At 35.5% G+C, this 14067-nt stretch overlaps 3 protein-coding genes across 3 annotated transcripts in view; all 3 read right to left on the bottom strand.

The window, feature by feature from the left end:
* Nucleotides 1–14067, bottom strand: part of LOC136854894 (pneumococcal serine-rich repeat protein-like) — a 250880-nt gene that overhangs the window by 159310 nt on the left and 77503 nt on the right. The window lies entirely within an intron of this gene.
* On the bottom strand, nt 355–7354 carry LOC136828182 (mucin-21-like). The gene is made up of 2 exons (XM_067086023.1): nt 7099–7354; nt 355–1196 (listed from the first exon to the last, which is right to left on the bottom strand). The coding sequence occupies exons 1-2, from the start codon at nt 7352–7354 to the stop codon at nt 355–357; spliced, it is 1098 nt and encodes a 365-aa protein (XP_066942124.1).
* Nucleotides 7401–14067, bottom strand: part of LOC136828186 (mucin-2-like) — a gene marked incomplete at its 3' end in the record, with an annotated part of 15405 nt that continues 8738 nt past the window's right edge. Inside the window, exons 5-8 of the mRNA XM_067086036.1 lie at nt 13005–13093; nt 10408–11083; nt 9905–10017; nt 7401–7966 (exon numbers count right to left, since the gene is read on the bottom strand). Of these exons, the coding sequence (XP_066942137.1) occupies nt 7401–7966; nt 9905–10017; nt 10408–11083; nt 13005–13093 (1444 nt within the window). The remainder of the gene's footprint in view (nt 7967–9904; nt 10018–10407; nt 11084–13004; nt 13094–14067) is intronic.

Below are 14067 nucleotides of genomic sequence, written 5' to 3' on the forward strand. Positions count from 1 at the left end.
GATCCAATTCTAAACCCTTTTATAATCTTTCAATTATTTCCAATAATATCTTGTATGCTATTTCTTATTTTCCTTATCTAAACCTTCAGAAAAAGCTTGTTAGATGAGGAAAAATATTTGTTAACTAGCTTTTAAAAAGATGATTAAATAAATTGTACTCTGTAATGATATTAATTGGAAGAGAATTAAGTAAATTCTATATAATCAGAATAGGAATAATTTCTGGAATATAACCTGGAATAAAAAAAAAACTACTAGCAAAGAACTGACCTAAACTGCTGCTACTGAAGGAACTACTCAGTGGTTGTGTAGTAGTAGTTGTAGTTGTTGTTGGAGTACCATTGGTAGTTGTTGTTATATTGTGGTGGTTGATGGCCCAGTTGTTGTAGTTGATGTTATATTATTGGTAGTTGTTGATGGTCCAGTGTTGGTAGTTGTTGATGGCCCAGTTGTTGTAGTTGATGTTACATTATTGGTAGTTGTTGATGGTCCAGTGTTGGTAGTTGTTGATGGCCCAGTAGTGGTAGTTGCTGTTATATTGTTGGTAGTTGTTGATGGTCCAGTGGTGGTAGATGTTGATACATTGTTGGTAGTTGTTGATGGTCCAGTGGTTGTAGTTAATGTTATATTGTTGGTAGTTGTTGATGGTCCAGTTGTTGTAGTTGCTGTTATATTATTGGTAGTCGTTGATGGTCCAGTGGTGATAGTTGTTGTTACAGTGTTGGTAGTTGTTGACTGTCCAGTTGTTGTAGTTGCTGTTATATTATTGGTAGTTGTTGATGGTCTAATGGTGGTAGTTGTTGATATATTGTTGGTAGTTGTTGATGGTCCAGTCGTTGTAGTTGCTGTTATATTATTGGTAGTTGTAGATTGTCCAGTGGTGGTAGTTATTGTTATATTGTTGGTAGTTGTTGATGGTCCAGTTGTTGTAGTTACTGTGTTATTACTGGTAGTTGTTGATGGTCCAGTGGTTGTAGTTGGTGTTACACTTGATGTGGTTGGCGTGGCAACTGTTGTTGTTGATGTACTTGCAGGTGTCGCTGCTGTTGTATTAGAAGTACCTGTTGTTGCAGTTGTTGAGGAGGTGGGAGTAGGTATTGTCGTTGTAGACGATCCAGTAGTAGTTGTTGGTGTTGCAGTTGTTGTAGTAAAGGTTGGACTTGATACACTGATCGATGCACTGGAACTACTTGAACCTATCAATCAAAACCTCATTTCAGAATACCATTTGCATTTACATACTCATTCATAAAGCAATAAGCAGCGAGACATCTGTATTACTTTTTGCTTATGAACTTTCTGTGGTTAACCTGATCAGATCATAATGTTGAGGAGCATAATTGTTAATTGATCCTGATTTCTTAATTGAAGTTACTTATAGAAATTTAAAACAAGAATAAAGTCCTTTCCCCGTTAAGAAAAACAATGACAAACATTCCGATTTTTCCTTTATTATCTAGAAAATGCAAATTTTCCTCAGAGACTTTAATGCTTGCATATCTATCAAAATAAAAAAAAAGTTATTTGTATTTTGAAATATGCATCCATCAAATGCATCAGCAATAATACGTTTAGTGAGACAGACACCAGATATTTTCTTTATACTAATAGTAATTAAGTATTATATTTCTCTCCAAAGTTAAGAAATTTTGCTGTCTTATTCAACAGTTATGTTTTTTTATCAACATCTGCACACACAAACGTTGTCCTAATTTTTTTTCATGAATTTTCCATAATAGAAGATGCTACATAAGAATTTGTTACAAATGTCATATAATGATTATCCGCCTTTTTGTGTGTGACTTCAGCGACATGGGTTTAACAATAATAATTCCTTGTGGGGTCCTACAGCCGACACGTCTGCCCTTAGCTGCACCCACTTTTCTGTCGTGTACTTTATATTCATCCCTGCTTCGTTTCTTCCATCTGATATAGAACCATTCCAACTCTCTTTCTCTGTCTTCACAACTAAATGGCTAAAAGTATCACAGAGTTTGGCTGTATATCCTAACATTTATTAATCAATCAAGAAAAATCACTTGTTGGTTTTTTTTATATCTGTACAACATTCCATATTTTTCCAAATATATTTAGAGCATCAAGACAACATTTAAGAGTTTCTTTTCTCTATCAACACATCACCAGTTTTTTGTATGAGTCTTCGTTGGGAATTTAATGAATAGAAAAAGTAAATGGTTTAGTTATATGGAAATTAGACTACAATGCGTGCATATTAACATAACAAAGACAATAACATAAACTCGTGAAATAAGCAGAATTTTAAAATTCTAATTTCCCTCTTCTATTTATATTGCTGTGCAAATATGAATAACTTTTTTGACAGAGAAAACGTTTTAAAACATCTTGTCGATTTAAGGGTAAAGCTGTAAAAGAAATATTAGGAGATACATGGCAAGACAGAGAGTGAAATGATAATATTAGGTACATGGCAAGATAGAGAGTGAAAGGTAATATTAAATTGTGAACATTCCATATGTAAATAGGATAATGATATGGGTGAATTGAAAATGGTTTATATATAACTTTCACACCATCTAAGAGAGAAAATTATGTGTTGATGACAGCTGGGTCCCTGTTTGTGCAAGAAGAGTTGGGAATCCACACCAAATTTAGTGAGACCAATGAGATGTAAGAATGAAGATGGGTGGATATTTTAGAAAGTGAAATTACAAGACATGCATGAGTGGGGGAAATTCAAATAGTGAGGGCTGTAAGACCCATTTTTGATGAAATGGGGACAGAGTGTACAATAGTAGCATATTTTTTCTAGGTGGTCTACATGCTTTGCACTTGCAAATTTTGATATGTTCCAAGGTAGCACAGCAATAGTTTCCGAGAAAAAGACGATTTAAATCACAAAGCGTGGCGAAAGCGGACAAATTATTGGTTGTGGTCGTGTCTTTGACAACCGACATTAATTAAATGAAAAAAGGTTCATCAAAGAGATTCATTATTTGAAATGAGTCATCCAAGAAGTAACTGGGCTGAAACAAACTAAGAATTACAATTTTGTATTTTGTCATTGTTTTTTTTTTTTTAAGTCTTATCTTTTGCTCTGTTTCAGGGCTGACCTATAGTGCATGAAGGATGGATTGGCAAACTTGTTTGATTTGCCAACAAAAAACTAGCGAGAAGTTCAACTGCCCCTTGAAGGCCCATGGGCGTCAAGCCAAGTCGCATCCATATAAAAACTTTCTGAATATCGTCAGTGAATGTCGGGGAGTGCGCATGCTACCTGTGACTATTCTCTTTAACGAAAGCATCACAGCAGACGACCTGGTCAATAACAAGGCTCAGTGGCACAGAACTTGTTATGGCAAGTTAAGCAAATGCAAATTAGCACGAGCAAAAGGAAAAAAGGATTTTGAAATAGGACGACCATCTGTTGAAGGTCTGCAAGAAAAGCGACAGAAGCTTCGTTATGCAGTGACAAAGAACAATTGTATGTTTTGTTGAAATTATGACAGCCACCTCCACGAATTTATGACAATGGGTGCTGACCACAAAATCAGACGAATGGCAACTGACCTACAGGATACAGTAGTACTGTCAAGAATTGCTGTTGGAGATGTAGCAGCTGTAGATGGCATGTACCATTTGAACTGTCTCACTGAGTTCCGGAACCGTTATCGCACTTTCTTGAGGTTTCAAAGAAAACAAAAAGATTCTGATGGGAGTCAAATGGAAAAAGAGAAAAAAGAAGCTCTGGACTTTATTGAGTTGATAAGCTGCACAGAGACTTCAGTAGAAGATGGGTTTATCTGCTTCAAGTTTTCTGATTTGCGGTACATGTATGAAGCACGTCTAGCTGCACTTGGAATTCAGAAAGAAGTCAACAAAGTGTGCTTCATAGAAGAAATTCTCCGCTTCTTTCCCACAGCACAAGAACAAAATATTGGATAAAATATAATGCTTATTTTTTATCAAGGAATAAGGCAAATGCTGAAACAAGCCTTCAGTGACTGTGGAAATGCTTTCATTTTGGCGAAAGCTGCCATAGTTATCATTTTCAAGTTTTAAGGATTTCATTTTGATGCAACCTTTCCACCTAATTGCCAAGAAGACTCAATACCATCAACACAGAAAATGCATGTCTCAGTGATGCTGAAAGGACCTACTTTGAAAAATCAAGAAATTTAAGAATCACAGGTTACACTTACAATATGTCAGACAGTAATCTGCAACTGCACAAAAACGGCTAATAACCCTTTGCATCCGTTCAAGTGTCCAACTCCCAAAGACAAAAGCAAACAAGCAGACATGGTTGCAAATTTGAAGACTGATGTCAACCTTTTCTCCACAGTATACATAGTGGCACAACACAGAGGGTCTGATATGGCTTCATTTTTCAGCCACGAAAACCACCCATTAACTCCCTCTTTGTCTGACAGAGGATAACTTCGTCTCGGAAAAAATTCTAATCTGCTTACTGTTTAACAAAGACAGTAGAAGCATCTGCTCTACACTTACTGAACGATGTTCAGCCATATGACAACTCTGAACTGATAGAAGCCTTAGAGGAACTCGATGAGGATGAACAACATCCAGAAATGATAGTCCTTGACGCTCCTCCTAAGCTACTCTCATCTTTGGAGAAAACATATGAGGAAGATCTACACTAGACTTTTGATGAGAAGGTGCTTGACGGCGCACCTGTGGTGCACCTTCTACCTGTTAGTGGCGTGAAGACACTTGAGGACTACTCTGTCGATGCGTTTTTGCCTCATGTGCGGCATCAGCTTTAGACTGCAGACAGGATGACACTGTTTGGAACAGGTATCTCAAAAACAGTATCAAAGGCTCTGCTAGAGAAAAGAGAAGAAAAGGCATGAGAAGGAAGGTGTCCAGCAAAAACAAAATCCCAGGACAGGGAAGGACTTTCTTCATGATGCAGAAAACAAGGAGGAATTCTTTGACTTTCTGTCCAAGAAGATTGAAAGCAGTGAATTTCCTACTGGTAAAAAAGGGGTGGTGACACAAGGAGAAAATGTTGCCATCAGAGTAGGCGACCACATCAAACAAGCCTGCAACCATGAAGAGGCTGGTACCAGAATACTCTTCCATGTGCAAGATGCATTACAGCAAGAATCAAATACTTACTTTGTTCGCACCGTGGACAACAATGTTATTATCATATTGATTGGCAAGTTTTACCACCTGCAAGACATATGGCCAACATTGAGCAGTTATGTTGGGTTTGGCACAGGAAGGAGCTTTTTCTATATTCATATCAACACTCTGGCCCTAACTCTTCGCAAAGAAATGTCAACTACCCTATCAATTTTCCACAGCTTCACAGGCTGCGATGCAGTATCAGCCTTTCTGGAAAGGGGAAAAAGGTGTGCCTGGGAGACTTGAAAATCTTTTCCTGATGTGACCAAGGTCTTCAATGACATCACCAGTCACCCTTTCAAAGAAGTGCACATCAGTGATGGGAACTTCAAACTTCTGGAACGCTTCACTGTACTTATGTACCAGAAGAAAAGTGGACTTGGGACTGTAAATGAGGTTCGCAGGGAAATGTTTTGCCAAAAAAGCAAAACCATGGACACTATTCCTCCCACACAAGGTGCCCTCCTGCAACACACAAAGCGTTGTGTCTGCCGAACTGGAATCTGGACAAGCAATCAATCTCAGCAGCAAATACCAACTCCAGAAAGATGGGGGTTCGAAAATGGACGCCGCCACTACTTGTTAGAGTGCACTTTACCAATTACTTCAGAAGTTTGTAGTGAATTTGCTAAGTGTAGCTGCAAAGCTGCTGCTGGCTGTACTGGAAGATGTTCTTGCAAAAAATCTAAGTGGAGATGTACAGAACTTTGCAAGTGTAACTGCATGAAGAATTAGATGTCAATTTCATATAAACATTTGAATTGATGAAATCAAACGTTTTACAGCAAAGCCATTGCTCACCGGCTGAACATTTGGCCTTTAATCCTTTGTACCATACTTGTTTGAGAGTATAATACTATGCCATCCTAAACTTATGGTGTTGGTGTTTTGAATTTACAGTAATTGCAGTTTTCATGTGTTGATACCACTCTCATATTGTTTTCGGCATCTTGGTTTGATAACAGGACTATAATTTAGTTTAATATTGCACAACAATCATGGTGAAAGATAACATGTGCTTTTTTGTTTAATTACAGATTTACTTACGTTTGCATATAAAAAATAGATTTAGCATTACCCGCTGGCGGAGAGACATTTTAATATAGCAAAATGTATCTCAGTAAGTCAACCATAATCTGCATAGATAAAATATCCTTTTCATTGCATTATACACCATGCTCACTTATGAATATGTTCTTCATTCTCTCTTATTTTATACAGATTCTTTGTAGATAGCCTGTTTGGATTTCTGTGTATTTAATTTGTCAAAATAAGACAAATTGATCAATAAAAATTAACCATTAGTAAGATGAACAAACTTTCTGCTGAGTTTTTGCATCTGTCGCATCATCGTTTCTGATACATGACACGTGAGAACATCAGCTGAGATTGATTTTGTGGATCATGTCAAAAATTGTTGCTACAGGACCTAAAAAACATATCCACAAGGTTTGATACTTTCGTCCACTTTGTCCCCATCATTTTGCTTACAGCCTTCACTAAAACAGTCCTTATACCTTTTAGGCAATGCCAACAGTCTTTTATCAAGTGGGTATAAAAGGATGAATAATGAAATGGTAGAAACATGCATTTCTCTTGATGGAGAAATCGGAAATCACTGCAAATATGTAACCTAATATTATTTTTATTTTTTTCTTTATTCAATGTTCCCGTTGGTAAAACCTATAGAGTAAATAAATTGATCCAATTCTAAAGCATTTTATAATATTTCAATTATTTCCAATATCGTGTATGCTATTTCTTATTTTCCTTATCTAAGCCTTCAGAAAAGTTTGTTAGATGAGGAAAAATATTTATGAACTAGCTTTTAAAAAGATAATTAAATAAATTATACTCAGTTATCGTATTGATTGGAGGAGAATTAAGTGAATTCTATATCAATAGAATTGGAATAATTTCTGGAATATAACCTGAAATAAAAAAAACTACTAGCAAAGAACTGACCCAAACTGCTGCTACTGAAGGAACTACTCAGTGGTTGTGTAGTAGTAGTTGTAGTTGTTGTTGGAGTACCAATAATTGTTGTAGTTGCTGTTATATTGTTGGTAGTTGTTGATGGCCCAGTTGTTGTAGTTGCTGTTATATTGTTGGTAGTTGTTGATGGTCCAGTGTTGGTAGTTGTTGATGGCCCAGTGGTGGTAGTTATTGTTATATTGTTGGTGGTTGTTGATGGTCCAGTAGTGGTAGATGTTGATTGCATTGTTGGTAGTTGTTGATGGTCCAGTGGTTGTAGTTAATGTTATATTGTTGGTAGTTGTTGATGGTCCAGTTGTTGTAGTTGCTGTTATATTATTGGTAGTCGTTGATGGTCCAGTGGTGATAGTTGTTGTTACAGTGTTGGTAGTTGTTGATGGTCCAATTGTTGTAGTTGCTGTTATATTATTAGTAGTTGTTGATGGTCTAATGGTGGTAGTTGTTGATATATTGTTGGTAGTTGTTGATGGTCCAGTGGTTGTAGTTCCTGTTATATTATTGGTAGTTGTTGATGGTCCAGTAGTGGCAGTTGTTGTTATATTATTGGTAGTTGTTGATGGTCCAGTTGTTGTAGTTACTGTTATATTATTGGTAGATGTTGATGGTCCAGTGGTTGTAGTTGGTGTTACACTTGATGTGGTTGGTGTGGCAACTGTTGTTGTTGATGTAATTGTAGGCGTCGCTGCTGTAGTATTAGAAGTACCTGTTGTTGCAGTTGTTGAGGAGGTGGGAGTAGGTGTTGTCGTTGTAGACGATCCAGTAGTAGTTGTTGGTGTTGCAGTTGTTGTAGTAAAGGTTGGACTTGATACACTGATCGATGCACTGGAACTACTTGAACCTATCAATCAAAACGTCATTTCAGAATACCATTTGCATTTACATACTCATTCATAAAGCAATGAGCAGCTAGATATCTGTATTACTTTTTGCTTATGAACTTTCTGTGGTTAACCTGACCAGATCATAATGTTGAGGAGCATAATTGTTTATTGATCCAGATTTCTTAAATGAAGTTGCTTATAGAAAATCAATAAAAGAATAAAGTCCTTCTTTCCCCGTTAATTCCCCGTAAAGATTCCGGTTTTCCTTTACTATCTAGAAAATGTAAATTTTCCTCAGAGACTTTAATGCTTGCATATCTATAATAATAAAAATAAAATTATTTGTATTTTGAAATATGCATTCACCAAATGCATCAGCAATATTATGTTTAGTGAGACAGTTACCAGATATTTCTTTATACTAATAAGTAAGTATTATATTTCTCTCTAAGTCGAGAAATTTTGATGTCTTATTGAACAGTTATGTTTTTTATCAACAGCTGCATATACAAACGTTGTCTTAAATTTTTTTCATGAATTTTACATAAGAATTTGTTACAAATGTCATATATTGATTCTCTGTCTTTTTGTGTGTGACTTCAATGACAAGGATTCAACAATCATAATTCCTTGTGGGGTACTACAGCCGACACGTCGGCACCTAGCTGCACCCACTTTTCTGCCTTTTACTTTATATCCATTATTGCTTCGTTTCTTCCATCTGATATAAAACCACTCCAACTCTCTTTTCACTGTCTTCACAACTAAATGGCTAAAAGTATCACAGAGTTTGGCTTTATATCCTAACATCCATTAAACAATCAAGAAAAATCCCTTTTTGGTTTTTTATACCTGTACAATATTCCCATATTTTCCAAATATATTTAGAGCATCAAGACAGCACTTAAGAGTTTCTTTTCTCTATTAACACACTACCAGTTTTTTGTATGAGTCATCATTTGGAACTTAATGAATGGATAAAAGTAAATGGTCTAGCTGCGTGAAAATTAGACTTAAATGCGTGTACATGAACATGACAAAGACAATGACATAAACTCGTGAAATAAGTAGAAATTGAAAATTCTAATTTTCCCTCTTCTGTCAATATTGCTGTGCAAAAATGAATAATTTTTTTGACAGATACAACATTTTGAAACATCTTGTCGATTTGAGAGTAAAGCTGTAAAAGAAATATTAGGAGATAGGTGGCAAGATAGAGAGTGAAATGATAATATTAGGTAAGTTGTGAACATTCCACTTTAAATGTGATAATGATGTGGGTGAGGTGGAAATGGTTTATAACTAACTTTCACACCATCTAAGAGAGAAAACTATGTGGTGATGAGATCTGGTTCCCTGTTTGTGCAAGAAGAGTTTACAAATCCACAACAAATGTAGTGGAACTAATGAGATGTAAGAATGAAGATGAGAGGATATTTTAGAAAGCGAAATTACAAGGCATACATAAATGGGGGGAAATTCAAACATTCCTTATACCTTTTAGGCAATGAGAACAGTCTTTTAGGAAGTGGGTATAAAAGTATGAATAATAAAATGTTAGAAACATGCACTTCTCTTGATGGAGAAAACGGAAATCACTGGCAAACTTGTAACCTAATATTATTTTCATTTTTTCTTTGTTCTTTACTCAACGTTCCCGTTGGTAAAACCTATAGAATAATTAAACTGATCTACTTCTAAACCCTTTTATGATCTTTCAATTATTTTCCATAATGTATTGTATGCTATTCCTTATTTTCCTTATCTAAACCCTCAGAAAAACTTGTTAGATGAGGAAAAATATTTGTTAACTAGCCTTTAAAAAGATAATTAAATAAATTGTACTCTGTGATCGTATTAATTGGAAGAGAATTATGCAAATTCCATATAAATAAAATAGGAATAATTTTTATAACATAACCTGAAATAAAAAAAAACTACTAGCAAAAACTAACCTAGGCTGCTGCTACTGAAGGAACTACTCAGCGGTTGTGTAGTAGTAGTTGTGGTTGTTGTTGTTGGAGTACCAGTGGTGGTAGTTGTGGTGGTGGGAGTACCTGTTGTTGTAGTTGCTGTTATATTGTTGGTAGTTGTTGATTGACCAGTTGTTGAAGTTGCTGTTATATTGTTGGTAGTTGTTGATGGTCCAATTGTTGTAGTTGCTGTTATATTGTTGGTGGTTGTTGATGGTCCAGTTATTGTACTTACTGTTACATTGCTGGTAGTTGTTGATGGTCCAATGGTTGTAGTTGCTGTTATATTATTAGTAGTTGTTGATGGTCCAGTGGTGGTAGATGTTGATACATTGTTGGTAGTTGTTGATGGTCCAGTGGTTGTAGTTGCTGTTATATTACTGGTAGTTGTTGATGGTCCAGTAGTGGTACTCGTTGTTATATTGTTAGTAGTTGTTGATGGTCCAGTTGTTGTACTTACTGTTACATTGTTGGTAGTTGTTGATGGTCCAGTGGTTGTAGTTGCTGATGTAGTTGTTGATGGTCCAGTGGTGGTAGATGTTGATACATTGTTGGTAGTTGTTGATGGTCCAGTGGTTGTAGTTGCTGTTATATTATTGGTAGTTGTTGATGGTCCAGTTGTTGTAGTTGTTGATACATTGTTGGTAGTTGTTGATTGTCCAGTTGTTGTAGTTGATGTTATATTATTGGTAGTTGTTGATGGTCCAGTGGTGGTAGTTGTTGTTATATTATTGGTAGTTGTTGATGGTCCAGTTGTTGTAGATGCTGTTATATTGTTTGTAGTTGTTGATAGTCCAGTTGTTGTACTTACTGTTACATTGTTGGTAGTTGTTGATGGTCCAGTGGTGGTAGTTGTTATTATATTGTTGGTACTTGTTGATGGTCCAGTTGTTGTAGTTACTGTTATATTGTTGGTAGTTGTTGATGGTCCAGTGGTTGTAGTTGGTGTTACACTTGATGTGGTTGGTGTGGCAACTGTTGTTGTTGATGTACTTATAGGTGTTGCTGCTGTTGTATTAGAAGTACCTGTTGTTGCAGTTGTTGAGGAGGTGAGAGTAGGTGCTGTTGTTGTAGGTGATCCAGTAGTAGTTGTTGGTGTTGCAGTTGTTGTAGTAAAGGTTGGACTTGATACACTGATCGATGCACTGGAACTACTTGAACCTATCAATCAAAACCTCATTTCAGAATACCATTTGCATTTACATACTCATTCATAAAGCAATAAGTAGCGAGGTATCTGTATTACTTTTTGCTTATGACCTTTCGGTGAGTAACCTGATCAGATCATAACATTGAGGAACATAATTGTTTTTGAATCAGATTTCTTAACTAAAGTTACTTATAGAAATTCAGTAAAGGAATAAAGTCCTTCTTTCCTCTTTATGAAAGACAATGGCAAAGATTCAAGTTTTTCCTTTACTATCTAGAAGCAAATTTTCCTCAAAGACTTTAATGCTTGCATATCTATAAAAATGAAAAAAATTACTTGTATTTTGAAATATGCATCCATCAAATGCATCAGCAATATTATATTTAGTGAGACAGACACCTGATGTTTTCTTTATACTAATAAGTGCGTATTATATTTCTCTCCAAAGTCTAGAAATTTTGATGTGTTATTCAACAGTTAAGTTTTTTAGAAACATTGTCCTATTTTTTTTCATTAATTTTCCATAATAGAAGATCCTTCATAAAAATTAATATCACAAACATCATTTAATGATTATCCACTTATTTTTATGTGACTTCAGTGACAAAATTTCAACAACAATAATTCCTTGTGGGTGCTACAGCCGACACGTCGGCCCCTAGCTGCACCCACTTTTCTGCCTTTTACTTTATATCAATCCTTGCTTCGTTTCTTCCATCTGATATAGAACCACTCCAACTCTTTTTCACTGTCTTCACAACTAAATGGCTTAAAGTATCACAGAATTTGGCTTTATATCCTAACATTCATTAATCAATCAAGAAAAATCCCTTGTTGGTTTTCTTATATCTGTACAACATACCCACTTTTTCCAAATATATTTAGAGCATGAAGACTACACTGAAGTATTTCTTTTCTCTATCAATACATTACCAGTTTTTTGCATGAGTCATCGTTGGGAACTTAATGAATGGATAAAAAAAATGGTTTAGCTATATAAAAGTTAGACTACAATGCGTGTCAATTAACGTAACAAAGACAATAACATAAACTTGTGAAATTAGTAGAAATTTAAAATTCTAATTTCCCTCTTCTATCTATATTGTTGTGCAAATATGAATAATGTTTTTGACAGATAAAACATTTTTAACATCTTGTCGATTTGAGAGTAAAGCTGTAAAAATAATATTATGAGACAGATGGCAAGACAGAGATTGAAATGATATTAGGTAAGTTGTGAACATTCCATATGTAAATGGGATAATGATGTGGGTGAAGTGGAAACTGTTCATATATAACTTTCACACCATCTAAGAAAGGAAATTATGTGGAGATGACAGCTGGGTCCCTGTTTGTACAAGAAGAGTTTGAACATCCACACCAAATGTAGCGAGACCAATGAGATGTAAGAATGAAGATGAGTGGATATTTTAGAATATGAAATTACAAGGCATATATGCGTGAGAAAAATTCAAACAGTCCTTATCCCTTTTAGGCAATGACAACTGTCTTTTAGCAAGTGGGTATAAATGGATGCAAAATGAAATTGTAGAAACATGATGGAGAAAACGAAAATCACTTGCTATCTTGCAACTCAACATTATTTTCATTTTTTATTCATTCCTTATTCAATGTTCCCGTTGATAAAGCCTATAGAATAAACAAATTAATTCACTTCTAAACCCTTTTATCATTTTTCAATTATCTTCAATAATATCTTGTATGCTATTTCTCATTTTCCTTATCTAAAACTTAAGAAAAACTTGTTTGATAAGGAAAAATATTTGTTAACTGGCTTTTAAAAGGTAATTAAACAAATTGTATTCTTTTACTATATTAATTGGAAGAGAATTATGTAAATTCTATATAAATAGAATAGGAATAATTTCTGGAATTTAACCTGAAATAAAAAAGTACTGGCAAAGAACTAACCTAGACTGCTGCTACTGAAGGAACTACTCAGCGGTTGTGTAGTGGTAGTTGTAGTTGTTGTTGGAGTACCAGTGGTAGTATTTGTAGTGGTGGGAGTACCTGTTGTTGTAGTTACTGTTATATTGCCGGTAGATGTTGATGGTCCACTGGTGGTAGTTGTTGTTATATTGCTGGTAGTTGTTGTTATATTGCTAGTAGTTGTTGATGGTCCGGTAGTTGTAGTTACTGTTATATTGTTGGTAGTTGTTGATGGTCCAGTGGTGGTAGTTGTTGATGGTCTAGTGGTGGTAGTTGTTGTAATATTGTTGGTAGTTGTTGATGGTCCAGTTGTTGTAGTTACTGTTATATTATTGGTAGTTGTTGATGGTCCAGTTGTCGTAGTTGTTGTTATATTATTGGTAGTCGTTGATGGTGCAGTGGTGGTAGTTGTTGTTACACTGTTGGTAGTTGTTGATGGTCCAGTGGTTGTAGTTGCTGTTATATTATTGGTAGTTGTTGATGGTCCAGTGGTGGTTGTTGTTGATATATTGTTAGTAGTTGTTGATGGTCCAGTTGTTGTAGTTGCTGTTATATTGTTGGTAGTTGATGATGGTCCAGTGGTGGTAGTTGTTGATGGTCTAGTGGTGGTAGTTGTTGTAATATTGTTGGTAGTTGTTGATGGCCCAGTTGTTGTAGTTACTGTTATATTATTGGTAGTTGTTGATGGTCCAGTTGTTGTAGTTGTTGTTATATTATTGGTAGTTGTTGATGGTGTAGTGGTGGTAGTTATTGTTACACTGTTGGTAGTTGTTGATGGTCCAGTGGTTGTAGTTGCTGTTATATTATTGGTAGTTGTTGATGGTCCAGTGGTGGTTGTTGTTGATATATTGTTAGTAGTTGTTGATGGTCCAGTTGTTGTAGTTGCTGTTATATTGCTGGTAGTTGATGATGGTCCTGTTGTTGTAGTTTGTGTTATATTTGATGTGGTTGGTGTGGCAATTGTCGTTGTTGCTGTTGTATTAGAAGTGACTGCCGTTGCAGCTGTTGTTGTTGAAGATATTGTTGTACTTGTAGGTGTTGCTGC

The sequence above is a fragment of the Macrobrachium rosenbergii genome, chromosome 3 (assembly GCF_040412425.1).
Source record: "Macrobrachium rosenbergii isolate ZJJX-2024 chromosome 3, ASM4041242v1, whole genome shotgun sequence".
In the NCBI taxonomy this organism is placed as follows: Eukaryota; Metazoa; Arthropoda; class Malacostraca; order Decapoda; family Palaemonidae; genus Macrobrachium; species Macrobrachium rosenbergii.

Coding starts and splice junctions, on each gene's coding strand:
- LOC136828182 (XM_067086023.1), bottom strand. CDS start 7,354: ATGCAATCAACATCTACCACTACTGGACCATCAACAACCACCAACAAT. Junction 1,197..7,098: donor CTTCAGTAGCAGCAGTTTGG/GTCAGTTCTTTG, acceptor TTTGATTGATAG/GTTCAAGTAGTTCCAGTGCA.